The 26,646-nt window shown below is 42.0% G+C and overlaps 1 protein-coding gene across 1 annotated transcript in view; it reads left to right on the top strand.

The window, feature by feature from the left end:
• Positions 1–11,561: 11,561 nt before the first annotated feature.
• The window catches only part of ROR1 (receptor tyrosine kinase like orphan receptor 1), a 171,557-nt gene continuing 156,472 nt past the window's right edge, over positions 11,562–26,646 (top strand). Inside the window, exon 1 of the mRNA XM_037404793.1 lies at positions 11,562–11,824. Coding sequence (XP_037260690.1) covers positions 11,725–11,824 — 100 coding nt within the window. The 5' untranslated portion in view covers positions 11,562–11,724. The remainder of the gene's footprint in view (positions 11,825–26,646) is intronic.

Here is a 26,646-nt window from a genome sequence, read left to right as displayed (position 1 = left end):
GGCTCATCCTGTCCCTTCTCACTGTTGTTAATGTCCTGTTTATTTTCCATGATCCCATGAGCCCTCCAAACTCAGGAGCTGGTACTTGCACCCGTGAAAAGGGATGCTCTTTAGCCCCAGAGCAACGTCAGCAGTCAGCTGCAGAAGGATCTGCTGGAAAGCTTCGGGTTTTTTGTGTTTTTTTGTTTGTTTACTCCTTCTGCTTATTTTCCTCAGGGAGAAGTTGTGGTGTGACCTCAGCCTCTGCCTGCTCTGCCCTTGGCCGGTGTTTGTGTGTGTGCAGGCACTGCAGCTCAGCACCAGCCACAGCAGCACCTTCGGGGCGAGGAGGGAGAGGGGAGGTGGGGAACTCGGTATATTGGAGTCACAACGGATGCTGGGTGGGTGGTGGGAGATTTTGGAGGTGCATGCATTAAAGGATAAAGGACACAAAGCTGCCAGGTATCATTACTTGTGCTGTTTGTATCTTGCTTAAAAATACATTCTGGGATTCTGATATTAGTCAATAGAATCACAACACAGCAAGAAATATGGCAGAATGTGGCCAGAGCTGCCCCGGTGGAAGTAAAGGGAATCTACAGGGCATGAAGCTGTGTCTGTGTTTCAGCAGCACACCCGGCTAATTTGTAACTCCCTCTGTTAATAGGAACGTGCTGTTGGATGCAAGTTACTGGCATTTTAGGCTTTTGTGTGTGTGCACACTATTAAAATCTGTATGTGGTGAGAGTGACGAAGACACTGACCCGCAGAGCCGCGCATGCACGCCGCAGAGCCCTGGTGCTGGCTTCGTGAGCCAGGGCTGAGGCAGGGCCAGGACTTGCACTGGGGGCTGGTGGGGCGTGCAGAGCTGGGGCTGCTCTCCTCCGTGAGTCCACCCCAGTGAAGATGGATCGTGATTTGTGATGCTGCACATACTTGTTTGCTTCGGCACATTGTTTTGCGTTGAGAAAATCAGGGAGATATTTTAAAAAAGCTAATCTTTCTTGCTTCTGTATTTTCAGGATAAGCTTCCTAATTTTTGTACATTTTATTTTGATTGAGAAAAATGTTTAGTGTAAATTAAAGCCATTTATTTTTTACTTTATTGCAAAACAAAATTGCAAGTGAAAATGTGCTACATATACGGGCTCTTAATTAGTATCTCGCTCGCAGTAGCAGGTGGGACAGCAGAGCTTCTGGCAACATTTCAAGCATTTACTGTTGATAACATTTACGGCAGCACTAGCAAGGTAAGACATTTTATTTTTCTGCTTTCACAGAAAAAAAAAAAAAAAAGAAGAAATGGAATTGATCCATGCAAATTAAACAGCAACAAAACCTAAACTAGACATTAGTGGTTTCAAATACCCAGGCTGTACTGGTAAGGTCTCTGTCATAGAGGGAATCAAAGTCAATCTTTAAGCAGCTACTGTATGTTCTACTTTGAACTGATTATTGTAGATGCCTTATAAAAAGCAGCTGAGCTGCATTTTTCAATTTTATATACAGGCCTTGAAAACCCACTAAGTAGCTGAATGCCCCCGTGCATGTATGTTAAACGTCCTGTGTGGTAGGAAGAAGGTACAGAATATACCTCAGCTCATATATAAATAACAAACGACTGATTTTTTCTGCCATTTCCAAGTAAGTTGATGCTAAACAGCATATAGCCTGTGGGTGTTTCATAGGAATTTTTTTTAGATCCAGGGAAGTGCTACAGATTCCTCTCACTATGCACTAATTCCTGCAAAATTGTGCTTTCATACTGGATCTTTCTTTCATCTTAACTTTTGGACTTTCTCCTCCTATCTTTTTTCCTTCCTTTGTTTCCAGCTTCTCCTCCTCTTCAGTCTCCTTCACCATTTCCAGTTTGCCATCTTCTCCGTACATAATATTTTTTCCCCCTCTAGATTTCTTTTATCTTTTGTAGTACTGTGTGGGACCACAAGACTTCAAGATATTTAAGCAAACCAACATCTGCAATCCTTCCTCTGGTCCATGCTTTCAGCATTGACTAAAAATCCCTTTGTGGAACTCCAACACGGGTGTCTGAGGAGTTACTGTATGATCAGGTGAGCATGAAGAAAAGGCAGACAATGCAGTTTTTGTAATGTCCCCGGAAAGTGCCCATGGGAGAAGGGCGAGACAGTTGCTTCCCTGGCTCTCCTTGGCTGTGGTGGCTCCTTCAGGGCTGCCTGAGAGTGGCTGGGGTTTTGGCCACGTAGCCTCAGTTGTGTAGGTTTGTCCTACTAAAAGATGTTGTAATATGTACAGCTGTGTTAAAGTAAAGAACATCTGCAAAGAACATAGCAACTGCAGTGTTTGTAGTAGCAATAGCACACAGGATTGCCTCCCTCATGCACTTCACAGCAGTGATCACTGCAGTGATCATCTGTTGCAAGGAACGCTGAAGCCATGAAGCACTGACTGGAGAAAAAAAGGACATAACCCCCTGTTTTCAGAGCCAGTATAAGCAACTTATAAATGAATCACACTAAGAAACAAAGGGGAAGCAGCTCATCAGTCATTGCAAACCTGAGTTGGATGGATTAAACCGTGTCTTGTCCAGTTCCATGGCAGCTACACACCACAACCCTGTGCACAAACCCATGTGCTCTGCTGTGGAGCCCAGGTGAGTGTGCAGTGGCCTGACGGGAGCAGCTCAGTACTCGCCCAGCTCAGAACTCGTGTTCTGAAGACCCCAGGGTGGACGCACCAGGGCACTCGGGCACCACTGGGCAACTGGGAATATTTAACCCAGAAGTAGAAGCAAGGATGTTTGTGCTATGTATGTGGTCTTATTCCCCAAGCTCCAGCCCTCCTGCCAGCTGCATGGGTCAGTGATACCTGGTACCTATGCAAACCTCAAAGATCTTAAAAGTTAGTCTTCTTGCGGCACTCAACTCCCTCAAAACAGTATTTAAAAGCATATGAAATGGCCTTCAAAACCAAGCTATCTGTATTTTGACATTGTTCCCTTCCCCACCTTTAATAATGATTAACATTATTTTAAATCTCTGTAGAGAGACCTTGAGCGATGGCCAAACACAGAAGGTGCTGATGCGGGTGCCAGAACTGGAGAGGATAGATCAGGGGTAGGAGAAGGAGATGACATGGGGAGGTGCAGGCTACCTTTTAAGAGAATTTTTTAACAGTAAGGTATTTTGCTAAGGGTTATTTGATGGAATTTGTAATGGAACACTCTGGAAAACATCTCTAGTTGTTATGCATTTAAAGCTCTGTAGATTTTCAGTTTAATTTACTCCATAGAAACTAATGTAAAGAATGTTTTAATCAACATCCTTTAGCATAAATGATACACTAGAAACATTACAAAATACTAAGTATTCAGTTACATCCCAGGGTCCCATCGCTTTTATTCCACGTACAATGAAACATATGTGTCCTGAAGCGGTCTGAGAGGTAAAGGTTAAATTATGGATATATATTCAGCATTTTAAAAGTCTAAGAAGTTGTCAGGCTCTGTAGTCCCTTCTACATGAAAGGCTTGTCAGCACGTGTTGCTGAGATCAGTGGGAGATCTGCACTGGCAACCCAGAGGAGACAAGCTGACATGTCATGAGCTGAAAGGATAAAGAATAGAACTAGTAGTGGTCCATAAACCCAATATAACTCGTATTTGTTCCTTTGGCATTGCAATACCACTCCAAAACAGAGGCCAACTGTTAGCAGGGGCAAAGCCAACTTCATCTTTTGCAGGCTGACAAATGGTCATGTAAGTTACCAAATAACCCAAGACCTCAGGATTAAACTTCGCCAATTGTTTTCACATGATGCAACTTTAAATCTCTCTTTTGAACAGTATTAAATTTCCTTTCATTCCCATAAACTTCAGAAAAAGTTGACTGCTCTCACATTTCAGACTGTGACCCAGCTAACTTGCACTTTTCCCCTCTGCTAGTCTGGAGAACAGAATAATGAAATTCAGACAACAGTGACCAAATGTTGCTCCATAGAACTTTCCTTTTACAAAACAGATGAATACTCCTGGGCTCCAAAACACTGCAGGGAACGAAACTTTCAAACCTTATGGAAATAAAATAGTAAGCCTATGCAGTGACTTCATCTCCTTTATCAGATCAGAGACATTTTCACTGGAATTGAAATGGGTTTAAAAAAACCCTCTAAATAGAGCAAAAGAATTAAAAAATCCCACTGAAGCCATTACTGAAATACTGTTTCATTTAAAAAAACCCACACCCATGTGAATGAAAGCTAAATTTCACAGAGCTACAGAGGAAAAAAACCCCTCTATCATCCTCATAATTTACATAATTCTTTGTTGCAGATAGAGGTGCACTTTTATAACAGCCAGGAAAATAAATATTTTAGCTTTTGTGTTTGTGATTAAAAAGATGATAAGCAAATGTATTGTGTACTCTAATTTGGACAAAGGGCTATAGAAAATGACCACAGACATGCTGTGTGGAGGTTCAGTTGCTGCAAGGTCTGGAATTTCTCCCTCGAGGTGCTGAGCACTCTCGGATCTCACAGAAACCCAACCAAGTTAGTCCACTCAGCATCTTGCCAGATGAGGCCCTATATTTATATAACAAGAAATACCCACTGTGCTGCAGATTTGCTGCTGGTGTGAGTGGAATTGCATTCACTTAAGCCCATTGCAAATTTAGCCACTAGAGTCAAAATAAAAGGAGCCAAAATATATAAATCCAGCAGACGAAGTTTATGGGGGAACTAAACCAAACATTCAACATCAAGATTTAGTGCAGCCAAATTGTTATAACTAAATGGGGTACCTTACATCATTTTGTGTCCTAGGGGCATAGTCTCCATTTTAGTGGCGTGCTAAACTCACGCTGATATCAATAAAAGTTTTACATGCAAAATGAGTGGAAAATACGAGATGTTAGATAGTACGATACAAGTCTATAAACCTGATACCTAAACCCTATCATGGCTTTGCCAACCCCCTGCTAACTTCCATGCAAATTCCACCGATGGATCTCTAGTTCAGTTTGTCTTAATTGAAAGTCTTAAAGGTGAATTGAAATGTTGTTGGAATAAAAACCTGTTTAAGATGCCAAATCCGTAACAAAATCCCTGTGTAGACTTACGAGTAAATAAATTGTAAAGGCAAATGTACAGGCCTTCTTATTAACCTGTCAAACCACAGATCCTGGAATCTATTTTTCTCCTGAAAAAATTGTGACATTCTTCTTCCTTTAATGACTGATGTATTTTACTGCTTTACATGCCTGGCAACAAAGATTATATTGTTCAGGAAGGTGGTGAAATCTCCCTTGTTCACGCTGATGACTGCCATGGCCCTTCCCGGCAGGACTACTTACTACAAGTTGGTCTGGGGCTACCTGCAAATTGTGTGAAGTCATGGATTAAGACAGCTGAGTGTAATACTAGTTCGGTTTTCCAAACTATTGCCTTAATAACCTCCTCCTTGAATCAGATTTTTTGAGGATTGGTTTAACTGATTCCTTTTAGGAAAAGCAAACAAACCCTGCAAGAGGAATCAATTAATGAGGAGTTTCACCTGAAATTACCTGAGATATTTTGCAACAGGACAACCTGGTCATGCCTGAACTGAGCTGTAAATCCACAGCCTTCTTCTCAAGGCTCACTTCTGGGGCTAATGAGAAAGTCAGAGATAAAACAGTTGCAACTCTTTCCTCCCAAAGGACAACTACAAAGCTCAGCATCTGAAATGTAAATAACCAGCCTGTGCGACTACTTGGTACATGCTTCTCCTATTGACTGTCCCGCTCTGTACCATGCCTGGTTATTCAATTAACTCTTTGAAAGTGCCTGGCACAATGGATATCAAATTTAATGAAATGCTGGATGCCAAACAAATATAAAGTAATATCAACAACAAAAATAATAAGCGTGCCAATATTTGCGTATGTTATTAAGCAGTTGCTAGTGTTTGTGCCCCATTCTATCGCCCTCGTTTTTCCAAAAGGGTAACATTACATGTTATGGAGGTATGTAATTCAAGGATATAAAGAACAGAGTCCTTCTGCTATATATATAAAATTCCAGTGTAATACACATATGAAAGGGAAAGAATTGTGGTCTATTTCAAGGCTTTTCCTTTTATCTTTTCCACAGTCTCCTGCCAATTTTCAAAGTACTCCCAGATCACAGACTGAACTAGATTGTCTGAACAAGATTGTACTGCACCTCCTGATACTCCCTCTGTCATTCCCCAGGGCTGCAGTCTGTCCCCTGTCCCCTGACGGTGCTCTGCTCCACCTCTCCCTATGGATAGTTGGTCCTTTGCTTTTCAGGCAAAGAAAAAAATTCAGCCTGGGAAGGTGGCAGAGCTGCTGCAAAGACTGGCACAAATGCAGCTACTCGTTGGCCTAACCTGGTGCCTTCGAATCAAAGAGGCCCCTGGCAAGGGATGCGTATCCCACTACCTACGGGCATACCCTGAGCTACTGCCTGATGCCTGCAGCTGACCTGCCTGATTCAGGCAGGGAAAGGCACATCAGGAAACATCCTGACAATAATGACCAGTGCTGGATTTAACTCTAAAATAATGGATCAAGTGCAATCCGTTACCTCCCTGTCTTTGGCATCTTCTTACTCCTGCTGAAAACAAATACTGAAACCAGCCTTAAATGCTTCAGAGTGTTCTGTCACGATCACCAGGTTTATCAACCATTTTCTCATGCAATTATGAACAAAAGAGAAAGCTTTTGCTACATGATCACATAAAGTAAAATTTTTCCCATGCATGCTGGCCAATATCTGTAGTTCTTTAACTGTCTGCAACAGACTTTTACAAGACAGCTAACTTGCTGAAAAAAATCACGTAGCGCGACATATGTCTTTCTTGTGCATGCCTGTTCTCTACACAGTGGCTGATTTTTTTTAGAGAAGTCAGAAAATTTACACTCATATCTCCTGTTCCTTTTAAAGAAACATGTTATTATTTGCACTGCACTTGCTCCTGAAAACTCAGCTAGAAAACAAAGGATACATCGAGTGGGACAATGGCTTCACGTAAATTAGAGAGAATTCCTATCCTAGAGAATTGACAGCATAAGGTAGACGTAAATCTCCAATCTTTAAGAAGTACCGGCAATTGTTGTTTTCCATGGCATGTCAGCATTTAAAAATCAGCGGTGAAATCAGATTTACATGTGGTCTTTCCACGGATGCACAGATTCTAGGAGTCCACAGGCAGTTCTAACCTCATCTCCAGGTTCCACTTGGGAAGCCTTAACACACTAGTGTAATTCTAGTGGAATTTCAAATGGGCAAAGGATGATTCATGTGGCCTCAAATGGTTGAATGAAAAAAATCTGGTATAGATTAATAGGAGTATTAGTGAAAGATGGAAAGGAAAACAAGGATTCTTTTATAATGTGACATGATACTTAAGAACACACATTGTCAGTAACTACAAATGTGTAATGTTTCTCTTTTATTTTGCTGTACTTCTGACACTATTCTTTTACAATATTTTGCTTATCATCTTCTTGTGAGGTTTATTGTACTTACAAATCATTCCCAGACAGTCAGCTTCTTTGCTATCTTTTCATTAAAAAAAAAAGAATAAAAAAGTTTTGTGTGTAATACATTTTCCCTGCAGGAACTAATTCCACAAAGATATTGACTACAAGCCTTTCGTTGTTTTAAAATATGTAGACATGCATCAAACAGTTGATTTTTCTCCCCAGAGTCACCTTCTGAAGCTTTATCTGTGCATTACATCTCCGAAGCATCCTGCAGACTGCACAGGAGAAATTCTCTCTGATTTGTCCTCCCAAGCCAGTGCTTATCCTTACCTCGACTACTTTTTGCCATCATATCATTATGAATACTCTGTGCTATTCATTTCATGGTGTTTAGGGCTGTGTCCGCTCTAGTTCCTTTGTTTAATATATTTTTACTCTTCCACTGTGGTATGACAGACTGCAGCATGTTAAAGGAAAAGCAGGGAGAATATCTGTATTGATTTCAAAACGCTGCAGATTGAGAGCAGATGTACCATGTATTCCCAAAACGTATGTTTTAACTTTCATTTATGTGCTGTGCTGAACAGTCTTCAAGCCAGGAAGTGATTTATATTTGCTAATTGCATGCACTTTGGTAGATCTGCAGCTAAAAATAAGTGGTTTGTTTTTTAATTATAAATGATTTATCCTTTCACACTGCATGTATCTAACACTTAGAAGCTAACTGAAGACTTGAGGATTCTGCATTTAGTTTCCTCATCTGCCGTAGAAGCAGTATCTTTAGGCACGCACTGTGGATTACCCCTGTGCCCAGCTCAGAGGTATCTGGACCTCACGGACATCGTACTTCTTTACACAACCAGCAGACAGATTAAGGAAACACTTTTGTGTTACAGCTAAGCAAGTCTTAACAGCCAGTTGCTGCCAAAAGCAGTGTTCAACTGCTCCTACCCCACCCCTGAACCAGGGTCCCACTTGCCTTTGCTGGATCTAACACCCAGCAGCTGTGGGGGAGCTGACCCAGATGGCTCTCCCGGAGGAGTATTGCTCTTCTTTTCTCTCATCAGAGGGTTAGTTTTCTGTAGGACCAGCTGGCTGAATGGATTTGCCCGGATGAACATACAGGAAACAAAGTGGATTTTTTTATTGTGGACAGCTTGCAGTTAGAGCACCTAAAAGTAACTTGAAATGTCACTTTAGGGGGTCAGGGCGGTCAAGTCTGGGCTGGTGCTGCAGAAATCCTATCCCAGCTGTACAGCCTGACCTTCTCGCTGGCATTAGCTCTAGTATTCCTGTATCTAGATGACACGTGTCAGGACCCTGAGGGCACTCACAGCTCTTAATGACTGACCAGCTTCATCTGGGGCCTCAAACACCACTCCACCCTTGTCAAGGGGCTCTATTTAAGCTCTGCCCTGCCCCCCACTACCTCTTAGTCCCTGCTTGGGCTATGTTGGAGGGCTTGTAGTCCGCTACTCCAACATACCTGTGCCTGGCTATGGACCCTGGCACGTGGACTGACTTCCCTGTTTGACCTCAGACCTGTCTTATTGCTCCGGACCTGCCCGGCAATCACTGTCCTGATGACCATGATGGAATGGACCCTGGCCTCTAGTTGATTTCTCATCTTGATGTTAGACACACCCCACCACTACAAACTTGCCTGGTAATACAGACTCTCGGTTGGACCTGGGCCTGCCTCGTTCAACTTGGTTGGGGGTAGTGAGACAAGCTCTGGCTTCTAAGGTCCATGTTCTGCTGGTTCTGTCTGGCACCATTTCAACTCCTTGTCCCTTAAGAACCAAAAAGCATTTGCTATGCCCTGGGAAAGAAGTGGTTCAAGGACCTAAATTGGCAGAAACACCTCCACTCTGAAGCAGTAACTATCTGTCAGCTTGGCTCTTGAACCATCTCAGTTCCTGGTTCTTTGTGTCAGGAGAAAATGCATGGGACTGGGAAGACCACGTAGCTGTCTAAGGAAGGCAATGGTGTGGGTCTTTCCTAATCTTGATTTGAATTGGCTTTTGCTGGTACTGATGGGCTTGGCTTCGTGGTCAGTTTAAACTGGCCTAAGCTCATACTGCTGCTGAAAGGGCAAATCCTGTGTGGCTGTGTACCTGCTAGGGGTGACACAAAGACTGTATTGGAAATGCATGATTGGGAAAAGGGGGGAGGTGGCAGCATGGCTGCCTTCAGTCAGCTGTGAAACTGCATCCTAAGGCATATCAGAGCAAGGTGGCAAAAAGTCCTGCAGCTCCAACAAGGACCTACTTTGTCCAGTGCTGCAGAAATTAAATCCCACCCTGCTGCAAACATAGGCACCTGGGTCCCAGGCACAGCTGGTCCCTTCCATGCATCACACACAGAGCCTGTAACAGCTCTGGCAGTACCAAGCTTGGCTTGCCTCTTCCAATGATTCTGTGTTTGCATAGTGGTCAATTTTCACTAGGAAGTGGATAATCTCTTGCCATTGTCCTCCTTGGTCTGAGGAGGAATATGCGCACATTTGTGTATGTGAGGAGAAGGTGGTTTCAAACCTCCATCTACTTCCCTAACATGCAGCCAGATGCTTATCTGGGTTTGTTCCTCCTCTTGAAACTCTATTAGTGTCTGACAAGAAATACAAGATTCATATGGCAGAAAGCAAGCCTAGGAGGGCTGGGATCTGATCTAGCAGGAAGTGAGGAGGAAATTCCTTTAATCTTGTCCTTGTTTCCACTCTGCTTATGAACTTTTTATTAAACAGTTGCTGACTTTTGAAATCCTAAACCTAATCTAAGCATCCCAGGAATGTGATCCTTCTCCTGAATGGAAGGAAAGTAGTTATCATCCTAGTAGCTTCAACTAGCTTTGGCAGTGTCCTTCAACTCCAGCAAAACAGTGCTATCCACTATGGAACCTGCCCGGGCACAGTTACAGCTGTGATGTAACATATGGTCAATGGTCCTTTGTGTTGGCAGGAGGGAGCTGCAGCCCTTCTGCTCGCAAAGCTTAGCTTCTATCACCAGAGCAAGGGAAAAGCATGTTTGGGGCCTGGCTGTAGGTACCCTGGGATGATTGAGCCCTGGCAATGAGGCCACAGCCGTGCAGGCAGCATGCTTGTGGGGGTGGCCCTCCCCTGGGCTGAGGTGTGCTGGAGAAAGGTGGGTAAGAGCAGCATTACAGTGCTGCTCTTAGCATTTACGATCTTAGGTAGCAGGTATACCTGACTCCTTTCAGGTAGGGTGTGGTTTTTTTGGTTTGTTTTTTTTTTTTTTTTTTTTGTGAAGAAAGGCTGAACTAGGAGAAATCTGTATATTAAACATTGATTTCACTGAGGCAGAGAGGGTTGAAAGTGATTCCTAAGAACTTCTGAGTTCCTGACAGGAAGAGTAGGAGATATCCAGTAAATCTGAAATGTGAGGGGAAAACTGGAAGCTCTTGACCCTCAACCCATGTATGAAGAACAGCCCCCCTGCCGCACTGCCATGAGCCCTGTGGGAGGCCGTGGCATGTGGGGCTGGCCTGTGCGCCTGGCTTGGAGCTGGGCACCCTGACATGGCGTCCTTCATGGCTGGGGAGCTTCCTCAGGGAAGTTTGCTGACAGGGTATTCCAGCTGTCATGTGTGGTATGGGAAGACCAGGAAGAGACCTGGACCGGTTGTGAGTGGTGGTAACAAGTAACAAAACTGGATTCTGCCTGGGAAAGTGGTTTCCCCCCAGTAATCCCACCTGTCGTGTTTGCTGTTTGATCCCTGGAAAGTGAAATGTGGAGGGGAAAGGCTGGTAACCCCAACTGCTGCCTTTGTAAATCCACCTACTATGAAAGGGGAAACGTGAGGTGGGCTGTGAGGAAAGGTGCTTCTCCTCCGTCAGGTCTCTGGCTCACGGGGCAGGGAGGCGGCTGCCACCCGCCGAGGCCCGGAGGTGAGAGGCGCCGGGGCCGCCTGCTGAGGTGAGGAGGGAAAATGGCGGACGGCGGGGAGAGGAGAGCGCCCCCCCGCGGCGGGCGGCTGGGAGGCGGCGGCGCGGGCGGGGCAGTAGGGGGCGCTGCCGGGCCGGGCTCGGCGGGCCCGCGGCTGGGGCCGGTCTGTGAGCGCAGCTCGCGCAAAGTGACAAGTGAGAGGGGCTGAGGCGGCGGCCGCCCGCGCTCGCTTCCCCGCCCGCCAGGAGAGCGCAGCCCCGAGGGCGCGGCGTGGGACGGCTCGGGAGGAGACGCGGCCCCGCGGCGGTGCGAGGGCCGGCCCGGGACGCCGGCGCTGCGCGGTGGATGTGGGAGTAGCGCGGCGCCGGCTCAGGAATGCAGCAGCCGGGCGGCGGGGACGGGAGCCTCTTGCTGCTCCCGCTGCTCCTGCTGCTGCGCGCGGGCAGCCGGGCGGAGCTGGGGGACGCCACGCAAGGTAAGGGGTGTGCGGGGCCGCCGGCCGGCTTTTGTCCCGCGGGAGCCTCCCCTCGCCCGCGGCGGCGGCACCGGAGGCGGTTTGTGAGGGGGACCGAGCCCGCGTGGGGTCCGGCGCGGCGGGGCCGGCCGTGAGGCGCGCTGGGGCGAGCGCGGCGCAGCCCGCCGGCGGGATGCCGCCCTGCTGAGGCGCTGAGGGGCTGGGGGCCCTCCGCCCGCCGGGGAGCCCGCGGCTCCAGCGCTCCCCTCCCGCCGCCCGTTAACGAACTCCGAGTTTTATACTCGATCGGTGTTTAATTGCTTCGTAAAAAGCCCTTCCAAGTGTTCGGCCGAGTTATTAGCTAAGTGCAACCATGCCCAGGCAGTCCCGCTTTTGATATGTGATTGATGGTTCCCGAGGCGGCGTTATCGACGGTGACTTGTCCTTCGGCTTGTAGTCTTCCAATAAGAAGTTTTCGGCTTTTCTATTTTTTTTTTTAAACAGTAATCTTAAAGTCTCTTTGATTTAGTTTTAACGAGTAATATCTATTTTGCTATCCTTCTGTTTTATGAGGGTTTTGATTTCAGCCTTTTGCAAATGATTTATGTTTAAAGCATAGCGTAACACATGCATAAAGGGACCTAGATGGAATTAGGCAAGAAGGACTGATTCTGAAGCCAAGTCAGTAAAATGTGAGCCTGCTTTTGGACGCCTGCATGACAATTTCAGTAAGAGGTGACTGACTACTCATGAACTCCCATCTCCTTGAAGGTATTTTATGGTGCGTACTTAAATCACAAGCCAATTCTGCAAAGTCCCGGCTGATAATATGGCCATATTTAGTATTTAAAGAAGAGGGGAAAAAAGTGAACACTGAAGAGATCAAGCTGATTGAATTTAAATACTTAGCAGTTCAAAACTGAAAAAGCTGTGGTTGTAAAACCTCCAAGCCAAACTGCAGATACTGTAGGATAACTGCGTTTAAAAGGCTGGTCGTAGCTAACAGATACAATGCTTTTGTCATATGCCTGTGCCTGAATTTCTCTCTGTGTTTCAGTGTGTCCCTAGTGATGCCATTACCTGGGACTGTGTGTTAGGTAGTGGATCTGTTTGAATGACTTCCAGATATTGCAGTGTGATTCTGTTGGACACAGGAGTCTCCTGGTGCAGATTCAACGGCTGGATGATGTTCTAGCTTAGGGTAGGAATTCTCTATGACATCTCAGTGGGAAAACTTTCAAATGCTGTTTTCTAGTGTCCCCAGGGAATGCTGTATGTGCTTAATAAATAGCTGTATAATTAAAAGGGGCAGGGGGGAAGACAGGCCATCTTTTTCAGATAATTTTAAAACTTTAGGGTAATAATATAAAAACTTGTGATTTTCTAAGAGCCTAGAGAGGGGAGAAAACCCATGAACATAAAGCAACTGATCATGTTGGGTCTAAACCTGCCCATTTTCTATTTACTGTGAATTGTGCTGGGAAGTATCTTTCATTATATGAATTCACCTTTATGTATGACTTAATATGGTCATTATGCACAATTACTTTCCACAGTGAAATATTTCTTGTGTTTTAAGTAATATTTTTGGCAAAAGCTGACAATGTTGATTCATGAGCAGATCAAGTGATTTTTTTTTTTAATAGATAGACATTTATCACATGTTACAACTACATACTACGTTTTCCCCCAAGCTTGCCAAAGATCTAGGTTTTGTCAAAGAGTAACGAAACCTAAACGTCTAATGCTAATTAAACAAACAAAAAAACTATTATAATGTGTTTTACAAATGTCTTTAAGATAACCGTAGTGGCTGGGTAAATAGATTTTGCTCCATCAGAAACCCAACGAACCATACAGTACCCTTCAATCCCTACCCTTTTACCTTCACATTTTTCAAAAAGGTAGAATATGGACTGCTATATAAGTAAAAGACTTGATTTTTCCAGGCATGTCAAATAAGGACTGCAATGAAAGTCCATCTCTGGTGGTAGCCTAACTTCAGCTACCAGAAAAGATGGCCTGGAAGTCCAATATCTGACAGTCTAATACACTGAAAATATTGAAGAGTAGTTTGGGCTCTTAGCTCCCTGAGGTCCGTAAGGATCAGAGCCTGCTTGTGCTGCGCTTGGTCCAAACATTTGTGAAGACATGGCTCCCAGTATAGAGTTTGACGCTGTGATCCAGTAAACATATACAGATGTGCACAGATGGCCTCATGTGAATAGGCTGATGCAGCTCAGTAGGACAGGTCTGATGCCAGGAACTTGCACAGCTATTGTCACATCTCTTTTGGGGAGGATTATTACCAGGTCATCCATTTAGTTGAGTTATTGTCAAGTGACCAAAACTGTGTTGCTGTGTTGCCTTCCAAAGGCTCTTTTTTGGCCTTTTCCTCTTCACTTTTACCCCTGTCTCCTGCTGCTTCCTTTTTGTCAATGACCTTTCCTTGTAGAAAGCAAAACAAAACAAAAAGCACATTTTCCTTTGTATATTCATGCTGTCTTTAATGTGTGCTCTTCCCAAGGGTGCTCACAGGCTGCCCAAATGTTCTGAATAAAACCACAAAGTTAACTGGAACAGAAACGCTCCAACTTGGGTATTTTTTCATTCTTTGCAGTATCTGACTATGGATATTACCAGTTCAGCTTTGTTATTTTTATTCCATAGCATGTAACTTTGCGAGGAGTCAGGATAGAAGAAGTGTATAGTATAAAAGCATTATAAAAACATACAGTAAACCCACAGATCTCTAGATTAGGTTTTAGATTATAGGGGGTACTGTTGATTTCTTTGAAAGTTGCCTCTTGTGAGATAAAGTTCCACAAGCTCTTCATTAGTCCCTGTAATACTCCAGTGGTTAATTGTTTTGTCCATAGGTCAACAGGCTGCTATTTCAGCCAGTATCCACTTATGAGTTCACAAACAAACTAAATGCTTTTGTTGCCTTAAGCCTATAAGAGGATGAGAGTAGATGTCACTGACTTACAGTGATTGTAGTCTCACATTTCTTGAGAAAAGTTGCTTGAAGTATCAGCAGATTATCTTCAGGACATAATTTCTTTGTTTCTATAATTAACATTTACTGGAACTGCTGTGTTGATTATGTACACACAGGAACTTTAAGTTAAAGCATTGCAAATGAGATATGGTCAGGAGAGCGTTTTTAAGCTTGTATATGGATTTTAAATACAAATACCTAAATGTAGGCAAAGGTGGGGGAAGCTTCCCTGAGGTGTGACACTAGATACCACTCTTTGGAAACATGTGTAGAAATGCAGCAGTCTTCTGAGACTCAGAAGAGCACCTCAGAGTTGAAAACTCTTTAAAAAGCTCTCTTAACTGAATGCAGCTGCTTTCCACATAATGATTGTCTTGCAAGCCAGAAATATCTGGAAAGTTAACTAATACAAAACAAGGTGTAAACGTTTTCTTCCCCAAGCCCTGGAGAAAACCTCAGTGGACCTCACTTGCAATTACAGCATGTTTTTGAAACTATGTATCTTAAGAAACAATTTTTACTGATCTGGTAGACTGTGAGCTGCAGTTATTTTCAGCTGCAAAGCCCTGTGTTTTATCTGCTGTTGTAGTGTGATGTTCTTGTCTTGCTGTAGGTACCCAGGTAACGTTGGCTAGTACTTCACTGGTGAAGTTGCTCTCTGAACCAAAAGAAATGAGGTAGAAGTAGTGTAGTACCACGCGTAGGTAGAGGCGTGGTGGTGGTAATGCAGCTTGCATTTTGACAGTGACTCCTATGTATTGAAACACTTAATAGGAATGTCAAATGAAGTTATGCTATTGTTAAGATGCTGTCTTTGATCTAAGTTTCTGCTTCTAAAAATTACCAAATTGGGGTATATTTCTTATAATAATCTCTTGCACCTGAAGGCAGAGGAAAGGTTTATGTGAAATCTGAATCTGGTTATGCAGTAGGAGGCAGTTCCTAGTGGTAAGGGTAGTGCAGCATTGTGGGGAGAACTGTGGAACCAACTCCTTAGAGCAGAACTTAAAGAAATTGTGGGTTGATTGGGGCTGGGGCGGTGGTTAAGTGATAGTTCAGAATAGTTGAGTGACTTTATAGGGCTTCTTCTGTCCTGGTTTCTTTTTCATTCTAATAATGGAAATATTGAAAGGCAGTGAATCTGCTCATTTATAAATGAAACAATAAGGAAATGAATAAATCAGCGCAACTGTCTATGATCCTTTGGAAATAATAACAAAATACTGCTGTTAGCTGAAGGATGGTTCTATAGGTTTGATGATTGCAGTTCTACATTCTTTATGATGAATGGAGAGCACTCTAAAATTCCTGAATTTTACATTTGGTGTAAAATTTCATTTGGGCAGGTGCTGCAGAAGAAGTTATAATTTTTTCTGTCTGTTTACAAGCAGAGCCACCCCCTGCCCCCTCACCAGGAGTGTGGCATGTGAGAGGCTTGGTTGTGTTTAATGTCTTTTAATTGGGCTGAAATGACAGAATGCATGGAAAGGCTATGAAGTTTGCTAAGGTAAAAAAATGGAATTATTTCAGCTTAAATAGATACTACTAGTGTATTATGTAATAATAAAGATCTAAATACTACTATTTAAAACTAGTAAAGTTCATTTAGGTCCTCTTGGGAATATATTGTAAAATAAAAGAACTTGCATATATTTGGAATCTAGTGCAATGTGATATTGAAAATGGTGCTCCGCCAAAGTTAGAGAGCTTGGGAAAAAGAAGTAGCTTTACAAAGGAATCCTTTAGTGAGGGAAAGCAATAATGCAGGCTTCTCAGCATACTTCCATGCCAGCATCCTGTAGTGAGGAAGATTGCTTTCCAGGATCTCCTTCTGAAGTGGAGACATTGGAGTGCCACTGTTTCCAAGTAAATCTGCAGAACAGTATATGAAAGGAAATGGCTAGTGACTTGTGAAAAGAATCCCATGGTGCATATTACTGGGATGGACGCAGATTTGGAGGATGATTAGTTAGATATGATTCCTGAAGAAATAATGCAGAATATTCACCAACAGAAAGCCAGATCACTCCCATTGAGGCGGGACTGACAGGTATAAATTAACTGCAGGGCCAGTACTGTGTTTCAGCAGTGCTGCGTTCAGTGCTGGGCTTTTTCTAATGTGTTTCAACAAGTCATTAGCTGGAGTTCCTGCCGAAGGCATGAAATAGTCTCCAAAGCAGAAGAAAGCCTAGGTCAAGTCTGCTTTGTTACTTCTACTGAGTTTCATGGCGTAATTGTACTTGATAGCCTCTTTTAACAAAATCCCTTCAGGGAGCTGCATAGAGGCTTTGGTTGTGTTTGATCAGTGAGGTGCTACAGAGCACCTTCACAGGAGATTGAAGAACAACAAAAAATTGCCTCTTGCAGGAAGTATCCTGTATTGCTGATGCTGGCAAGGTCTGGGGAGTGTGTCTCTGTCAGCTGGATTGGGACAATTGCATGCCAGTTCTAGGCATGTGCTGGTCCTGGCATGGCTTAACCCACTTGGGCCTTTCTGTTCTCACGTTGGAGGCAGGGAACCTGGGCACATTTATGGTGCTTCGGGAGTGTTGAAGGGAAAGGAGATATTTCTGGCCTTGGTGTAAGGGGAAGTTTAGGAAAAAAAAGAATTAAAAAAAAAAATAATGAGGTGAATCACTATATGTAGAGGCAAGACACGCTCCTGAAGAGTTCAAGAAAAAGTGCTGGTAACTTTGTGCAGATGTTGCATGTTTTTTATAACTGCTGCTGATGCCCTGTTCTGCGTTGTGTTGTGCAAAGACATGCTTTCACTCAGTAACAGATATTTGGGTCTAGGTTTACATTAAGACTTAGCGATCCCAACATGCAATGCCGAAGTTTCATAACTAGATGAGTTCTTGAGAAAACAGTTAGTGGAGGCCCTGGTGGAAGCCTGCATTTTATTAAATTTTTTTTTCAAACTGGTCAGGTCATATGTTGAAACCGATACTTCACGATGGCTTCCTGTGACCTTCTGCTCCTTTCCTCCAAGGGGTGTCAGTTGTGTGTACTCCTGTCCGGTTCCCAGATGCTCTGTTCTGTCTGCAGCAGAGGTCTGAACATCTGTTCCACGCGGATCTGGGAAAGAGACGGAGTAGTGAAACTGTGTGTTGGAGCACAGCAGCAGGCCATGGGAAATTGAAAGATCAGAGATAAGCAAGGAAAAATGTTCCGCAACTTTATAACCTCATTGCACATTCTCTCCAGAGACTGGAAATATATGAGGGTATGCTTTTCTTACCCTTAGAACTTGAGATTATCTTTGGAAGGATATGCACTTCCAGATTCACAGAGTGAGCATTCCTTTCAAGAAAGCTGTTTTGTCTTCCTCTGAAGGAGGTGGCACGGTCCCTCCTTGAAAATGCTAAGCCATGCTTTCAAGGATTGGTGGTGAAAGTTTAAAGTGCTGCCTGAGAGCGTCCGCATTGTGGCCAGTCAATACAGAACATAATGGCTACTCATTCAGAGAAAACTGTGTGCTGGGAATATGTGCTGGGCAAGGAGGAATTTTATGATCTGTGTGGCTGTATTTTCAAAACTCATGAGGATCTTTAGCTCTTACCATGTTTCGTTGGGAGAGCCAAGCACTTCTCTAAATCTCATCAGAAAGGGCAGAGGGTGCAGACCAGTCTAAAGGCTTCAGAAGCCTAGTCAGGAGGAATGAAGCTGCTTGAGATGATGCAGTGAGTGAGAAATTTTAGTAGAGCCCTTTTTATATCATGTCTGGTACTTCATCTCTTCTTGTTGGGCTAATACCACTTTGAAAAGAACCTGTCTTTGTACTTCAGTCTCCTAACCACATCTAGGTAAAAGGGAGAAATGGCATTTGTAGGGAAAAGGGTGAACTTTTGTTAGCCCAGCTGACAAGCTTTTGAGTGCAGAATGTGGGCTTTGCCCTGAGGGCAGGAGTGGACCCTAGTAAGACCTAATAATAACACTACCACCTTTCCTTGTTCCTTTCAATTGTTACAACTATGTAGGTATCATTATTTGAAAAATAATGGCAATGCTTCCTGTAGTACATAGAATAATTCGTGCTAGGCAGAGGCTGCAGGTTAGTGTTCTGTTTTCATCTAAACATTTCCTTTAGCACTAGCACTATAGAAAAGTTATTATGATGTTCGGTATGTTGAAGGATTTTCAATTAAAGTGATTTTTCCACTGTCTTCCAGAGAGCTTTTATCTGATTTTGAACAGAATGTGTGTCTGATGATAGGATTGTTCTTACTGAAGGCTTTGGTTTAAAAGCACAGATGTAAAGCTGCTCACATATATAAAAGCATTATTGGGTAACAAAACAAAGGGTGGTAAAACAAATTGCAGAGTATGGTGACGAGGCTGGGCTAATGGACATCCTAAAATGTTTGAAGCCCATACAGCAAGGGCATAGGAGTCTTCATGTTCTCCTAGGAGAGTCTGTTGGTTGTGGTGAGCGCTTCCCTTTATTCTTTCTTAGACTTGGTACCAGCCTTTGTTACACAACTTTATGCAATGGGTATGTTTGGATAATACAAAACAGCTTCCAGAGACGTTTTGTTGCAAATATGAACATGTTATGGAACTGCTAATTGTTGAAGTTGTTGAGATAGTCAGGCATCTGGAAAAAACCAGAAAGGATTCGTCCAGACTCAGTATACCCCGTGAGGTCAGGCAGGTGTATTCCTGACGTTCTCACTACAATTTGAAAAGGGTTTGAATGTTTTCAGATGATTCTTGCATTTCATGAACTTTTAAGTTTTCATCCCACTTGCAGAAGTAATTATCTATGCTTGTGCTTGTTAACTGCTCTGAGCTATGAAGCGAGTGGTAAAGTCACCTTTTTGACTTGGTTAGAAAAGGAGAAATGCAGTGTCATAATGCTGTCATTGTGTTTGTAGCAGCAGCTGAATAAAACGTACAAGCCACCTCAGCATCCATAGCTTTGAACATCTGTGAAATATGCAACTTGGAGAGGGGGTTTGTTTTCTTTCTGTTGAATTCAGCTTCAGTAATTCTGTCCTCAAAGATTATTGTGATTGTGTATACAGAGCAGTCTCTAAGAAAAGCCAGAACCATGGCCAAATGACCAAGAAAAAATATAATTCAGTGTTAGAACTAAGATTAGATCTATTTTTGATCCAGCAAAGTCCTCTTTGAAAAAAACTTATTACTTCACCTTTTTCTTCTTGGAGAGTTACTGTCCTTATTGTACAGTGAATATCATTTTAATCTGTGACACCTTTATAGAGTTATTGTATATCTGAATGCTGTGGATTCTACGCTGTATTTACAACAGTTTTTGCCTCTCCTGGTTTTTCCTGTAAGAGGTCAGTTATCGTGGCTGAACATCTCTTCTCAAAATTAACTTGGCTTCAAATAAAAGGAAGTATTTTTGTAATTGTTTTGTTTACTCTGAAATATTTGATGTGCTGTATAAGTAACAAGCATGTTTTAGTTTTTAATTTTATTTTATATGTTAATTATTCATTCCATGTTTTGATTTTTATTTTTAAAATGCATTATCTCTCTGTGAATTGAGTGAACATCTGTAGCATGATGGAGACATCTCTTTTTCTCCAGAACAAGCTGAGTGTAGAGAGCACCACGTTGAGCTCTGCTTTCAGTGTGTTTCACCTAGAATGACAAGAGGTCACTTAATTTGAAATTGATTGTCAGGGAAATAGATTTATGTCATTAAATGCTTTCAAAAAGCCACCGAATAGCATTAGGTGGATCTCTGCTTTTGACCATTGACATACTATTCTAGTGTGTTGAATCATTTTCTTTTCCTACATTTAAAGCACTTCTCTAAATGAAAAAAAAAATGGTTTCCAGCTTTGATTTGTGCGCCCTTTTTTTATGAAGAGAGGAGAGTTACTGTGGAGGGCTACTAATACCCACAGCTGAGAAGCTGGCAGCAAGAGGGAAGGCTGGTAATTAGAAGTAAAAATGTGGTAGTTTAGAAGTGACTATCAGCCAGCGATTAAATCTGAAATTGCAAGTGGGTTTTTCCTTTGTTTGGGCCCTGTCTGGGCATTTGATGCCTTTTCCTGCTACTGGACAGGAGAATTGCATTTACTCTAATTAGCAATATGTCAGAAGTCCTCCCAGAAACCCTGGCTGGTACAAAGCTGGCCCCCTTCTAGCTGGTACGCGCTCATGAGGCTTGAGCCTCTTCATCGATTTGTATTTAATATCTGGGGCAACTTGGTAGTGTTGCCAATGCTTTTTATAGCTCTGAATGGTCCAGTCTTGTGGTTTGAGAGCATGGTTGTTCTGCCTGGTATTGCATCAAGCAGTTAAGATTAGCTTGGGAATGCCGGGCTGCTGGCATCTCTGAGGCTGAAACACTTCATGTTCACGATAGGATGTTTTTGAACTGAGGGCCCCTTACTTTTACATTCACTTGGCGTTCTGTCAGAGCCCAAGTCTGGCGACCTTTGTCGTGAGATGCAACAAGCCTTACTTATTTTAACTATTGGTCTGTCACTGTGTTTTTAATTTACTGTAATTTAATAACTGACACAATGCTGGAATAAATAAATGGGCTGTGAACATTCTCATAGACCTTGGAAGTCCAGCTCAGGGCAAGATTTAGCTTTTAATTAACACTGTCCATGAGATTTATTGTTAAAACTATATCCTTTTAAGTAAGTACATCTGAAATTGAGTAAGAGATGAATAATTGAAACCTGGTGTGGGATAACAGAATGCATTCTAGTGCATGCAATAGTGTAGCACAGTGACCTTCTGCAGCAGAGTGGAGGACCATCACAGCTCTAAACTCTGTTTCTATTAAGTTATGGGTCATTCCACTGTTGGGCAACAAGTTGAATGTTGTCTTTATGTCTCCCTTTATTTTTCTTGTGAATGATATGCTGCTATATGTAGAAAACCACGTGTTCTTCACTACATTAAGAACACTAGTATTTTCCATGTGTATAAACCAGATTTTTAGTACAGCAAAGAGCTTTAGGAAGGCCTTTGGATGCCCAGCTAAAAAGAACTGTTGAAGGGGTTTTGCATCTTTTAGCCCCTACTGCTACATAAATTTTCCAAAAAGAGGCCCAGGCAAAGGAAGAAGCTGTAAAGGCATCCTCTCACTATGGAGGAATCTTAGTCATTAGCAAAATTCTAATTAATGAGGGATCAAAAGATTATGTTCTTCTGATTTTCTTCCGTTATGTAGGGAAAGATTTTGGCTGTAGCGCAAACGTCTTAACTGACATAGTTGTTCTCTGTTGTGTCAGTAAGTGACTGAAGCTGTTGCCTCAGGCATCGCAGGCAATCCAGCAAGGGTCATAGCCAGCAGAGCAGTGCTATCGCTGTCTTTGATTTGGGAAAACTGCAGTGTGTAGTGTTCTGCACAGTTTTGTACATTAGGAGGTTTTAATTTTATTTGTCACCTCCACAGAAATCCCCTACCCAAACCCTGTAATTGTTGGATGTTCTGTTATACTATTCCCCCTGCCAGTTATTATCTCCTAAGATTATCAAGGGTAACTTCACATGGACTAATTGTAATAACTGAAAAGGCCCAAGGGGAAGAATTCTGTCTCGACATTGCAAGTAGGGGATTAAGTGTGCATGTATTCAATGTAATTTGCTGAGAGGTGTCTATGTACATAGCTGTCAGAAGAACTGTAAAATTGTTTGAAATACTGCAAAGGATAGATACATGGTGATATGGAGGCTCAACTTTTGCTTTTGGTACATTATCCCATTGAAGGTAAATGTGTATGCTTTTTTCTCCCCTTGTCTGTATAAGCTAGTGTCAGGCTCCTCAAGAAGGAGGAATTTATGTTCTTGAAGGATTATTGTGCTAATTTAGCTTTCATTTCATCAGGTATCAAGGACTGATATTATCCTGCTATTTGTTACTGTATTTTTACTGTAAATTACTGACACCAGAGATGGTTGATGATTACAGTGAAGATGACTGAGGTGCAGGAAGGAAATACTAGTTTTTGATCTCTACTTGCTTTGCTGTCTTAAAAATCCTGTAAGTGGTTATGATCCTCTGGGGCTCAGTCATTCAGTAACGCTGATTAAAATAGCTATTCTGAGCAACAGACCCTGACAGATTTTCTGCCAGGGTCCTGTAAAGAATACATGCAATGCATCTTTTAGGAAATCTAGCGGGCAATTGCTTTCAGTCAGCTAAAATATTTCCCGTGTAAAAGAATGCCTGCTATGATGGACTTGTGATGGGAGGTACTGTTGTGTCAGAAATAACAGGCTGGATTCATGGCAGCTCTCCTGACAAATATATTTTTCTAGTGATCAATGTTTTTGTTAAAATAATGTTAACAGCACTAGACTTGTATTTGTTCTATAGTATTCCTGGGTTCCAGGTTGTTTCTTCTGAACTGTAGCATATTGAGTAATACAAGCATCCAAAGCTATTCAGTGTCTCAGTTTTATTTAAACAAAGGGTAAAAAATGAATTATCTAACTGTTCAAAGAAGATTTATCTTTCTTAATTTTGGCCTCAGTGGAATCTCCCTCTAAGCTTTTCTTGGGGCTTCTGGGTAAAATAGAGCCACTTTCAATGTGAGAATGATGATGTGTGCACTGCAAGCAAGAGCGTGATGTTACTGCCCCAAAAGATGCATCTTTGAACAGTTAGCATGATCATTCCTGTTAATGATGGCACTTGTTACTGTTAGACATAGAAGTAAATTGAAAAGTTACTTGGATATATTTTCCTTACTTCTGAAATAAAATCCGTTTTTTTTATAGGGAATAATTTTGCTACTTTGTTTCTTGGCATACTTCATCTAGCAGTGAACAGAGCAGAAAGCAATTTCAGTGCTGAGTGTCCTAGAACATCTTATCCTGAAGAACAGAGAAGTGCAATTCCTGTCATTAATTTCATTGGGACTTAAAGTATGTGGGGTGCTTGAAAGAAATGGGAGAGGTGCTGAGTTTTGTTTTGCCACATTGCTCCATTACACTGGTGCAACTCCTGAGTATTTCCCATCAACTCTGGTGTTGTTCAAATGTACAGTGGTACCACTGAGGTGGTTATTCGTCTGTAGATTTGTGCAGCAAAAAAACCCTCATTTGACAAATGGTGATAGTCTGGACTTCTGCTGGTGCCCCTTTTCTCATCGAAGTTAAGTGTCCACTGCAGAATGTGTGAAATTTGAATACTTTGGATTTTGTCTGTAAGCAGAATATAGTGTTGCTTTTGCTTCCTGCACCAAATGCCATGGGAGAAAGGATAGTTTTGATCTGTGCTATCCATACTGTGATGTGTAGCTGTCTCGGCTTTCAGGGATGAAAGACGGCTGTCATTTACAGCACTTGCCATATGAGAAAATAGTGTCTGTTCTTGCATAGCTGTTTGGGGGAAGGGAGAAAGTGAATGCTTTGCATACAGGAAAATATCTGCTCAGGGGGTATTTGATTTCACTAAACAAAATATTATCCAACCTCCTTTGCATGACTTTCATACTATAGTGGGGTTAAAATGAACAGCCAAATGCAAATGGTTACACTTCTTGTTCCATATATGTTTTCATGCCTTCTCCAACATTAATTATAATATCCTCTCTTTTTTCTTAAAGAAATATATACTAGGAAATTAAAAGGCAACACATTTGACTAGTAACAAATAGTATAGAATTCAGTCAAATCCTAATGAAAAGATACTGTTTTTCTATGAGAAATATTTCTCAGACTGAATGTATGACTCGAAATAAGCAGTTTCATTTCCCTATTTTAAATCCATTTGTATGTCAGGAAAGCATTTACACTATTTGATGAAAGCCATTGCTACTTGAGACAATGTTTGTTCTTGAAGCCTGCATTTAGTAATTGCATGTGCAATTCAAGGAGAATAACAGTAGTTCTCTGAGCATGAACTTTTCACATTTTGGAGGAATATAAAGATATAAAAAAGGAAATGTTTGATGCTGTGCATTTAAATCGGCTCTTTTGATTGGGGAAACAACTGTTTTTAGTCTGCTATATGGCTTCTTTGGCTTTTATTAATTTTGTTATCACTTTTAGAGTTCTGAAATGAGTGGTATTTGTCTATAAAAAGGATTTTATAATCTTCAATATTTTTCTGTTTTGCCTGCATCTATCAAACATTTGTTCAGATGATGTGAAAGGGAAGACAGCTTGAAGTGTCTTTTTCCTGTTGCATGAGATTTGATCCTTGTTTGAGTTCTGCAGAATTTACTAGTTTGAGCCAAACTAGGAAACATTTTGGATATTTTATGTTCATTCATCTTTGATGTTTTTGATTTGGGACTTCAATGGCTTATTTTGGATATAAGTCCAGGTGAAAATGGGATGGAAAGGGGTTGTACCTGGCAGGTGAGGTTCTGGCAGCCCTTTTCTGGCCTGCACCAACAGGTTCTGTCCTGGGCCAATTTTAATCCAAGTCATTTCTAGGGTTTCCATCTCTGTCGTATCTAGATACTGGTATGTCTGAAGATGCAATACCAGGAGGATCACCCTTGGAGAGCACAGATACTAAAGATTTGGAAATTCAGTGTTAGTGCCTGCTTTCCAGAGTAGAGTTTTGGTTATTTTTTTGTTCTCTGCTAATTATGTATTTACCCTCCATGGAACTCTGTTGATTTGGAGGTGAAATGGCATACACTGAACTTTGTGATTTATATTGTCTTTGGCAGAACACTTATTCAGAGATGCTAAGAGTATTAGAAAGCATCAACCCAGAGTGTAGCCACATTTTCACTCATGTTCTTTCGTGAGGAGGGGCTATGCTATTGAGCTGCTCTGATGAATCATTTCTATTGGCAATTCAACATCCTGGGGTTTTGTTTGGGTTTTAGTGTATCCTTGTCTCAGCCAACATCTGCTTAGATGCTTTTTATTGACATCCGTTTAATTTGGGGATTTTCTTTAATTGAAACTTTAAAGTCACAGGAAGATAGTTCGACCAAACCTGTTCTTCTTTGCACTAATATAAATGCAGAATAAATCCATACTGTGACTGATGCTGGTAATAAATTGTGTGTGTTGAAGAGTCCATGGTTTGATAGTTGCCAGTTCCTTTGGTTCAGCAAGACTTAAAATTTCTTGACTTTTGAAGCATGCTGCAAGGCTTGCCTGCTTATTTGAGCTGCTTAATAAGGAATAGATAGAAGGAAGGGTAGCTCTTAGAAATCGTGAATGGGTAGGGGTAGTCACTAATAAGTACGCTATGACATACTTTGCATGCATTTTTTTTTAAAAAAATATTTAAATGCATTTTTTTGTACATGTGCCAAAAACATAGGGCAGTTACAGTTTTAAGTGAACACCCTGATCTGACGTTAGAGATGTGGTATGGTTCAATTCTTACGTGCATGTGATGAACAGCAGAGAAACATAGCATACCATGAAGTTAGGCAGCAGTGCCAGCTCTTCAGTTGTTTTGTGTTTATAAGCAGATACTTATTCTTTAATCTAGGGAGTGATTGGTATATTATCCACAGTGTGACTGATTTACCAAGAGATGCAATCAATTTGTTTCTATGCAGAGACATGTCTGGCCTAATACAATACAGGCACACTAATGACAATGCAGTTTCCAGTGCTTTTTCTTATTTTCCAGTTTTTAGTGACTGGCATTATTAAAAAAATGAATAAATCCATCTGTACCAATTTACATTTTCAAGGGAGAAGGTAGTGGGGAGCAGAATTACAGATGTTTGTGTGCCCAAACCCTATAATGATATTAGCAAATAACAGAGCTGCAGTGCTATTTGGCATGACAGCTAAAATGATTGACCTGTTTTTCTTTCCAAACCTTTGTTTATATTAGAAGCTTTATATCTCAAATAAAATTAGCTTTATATGAATTGGAACTATACTTGTAATGATTTAGTTTAGAAAAGTAATG

Source organism: Falco rusticolus, chromosome 11 (assembly GCF_015220075.1).
Source record: "Falco rusticolus isolate bFalRus1 chromosome 11, bFalRus1.pri, whole genome shotgun sequence".
NCBI classification, from domain to species: Eukaryota; Metazoa; Chordata; class Aves; order Falconiformes; family Falconidae; genus Falco; species Falco rusticolus.
The sequence above is the reverse complement of the archived record's forward strand: the minus strand, read 5'-3'. Positions and strand labels throughout refer to the sequence as shown.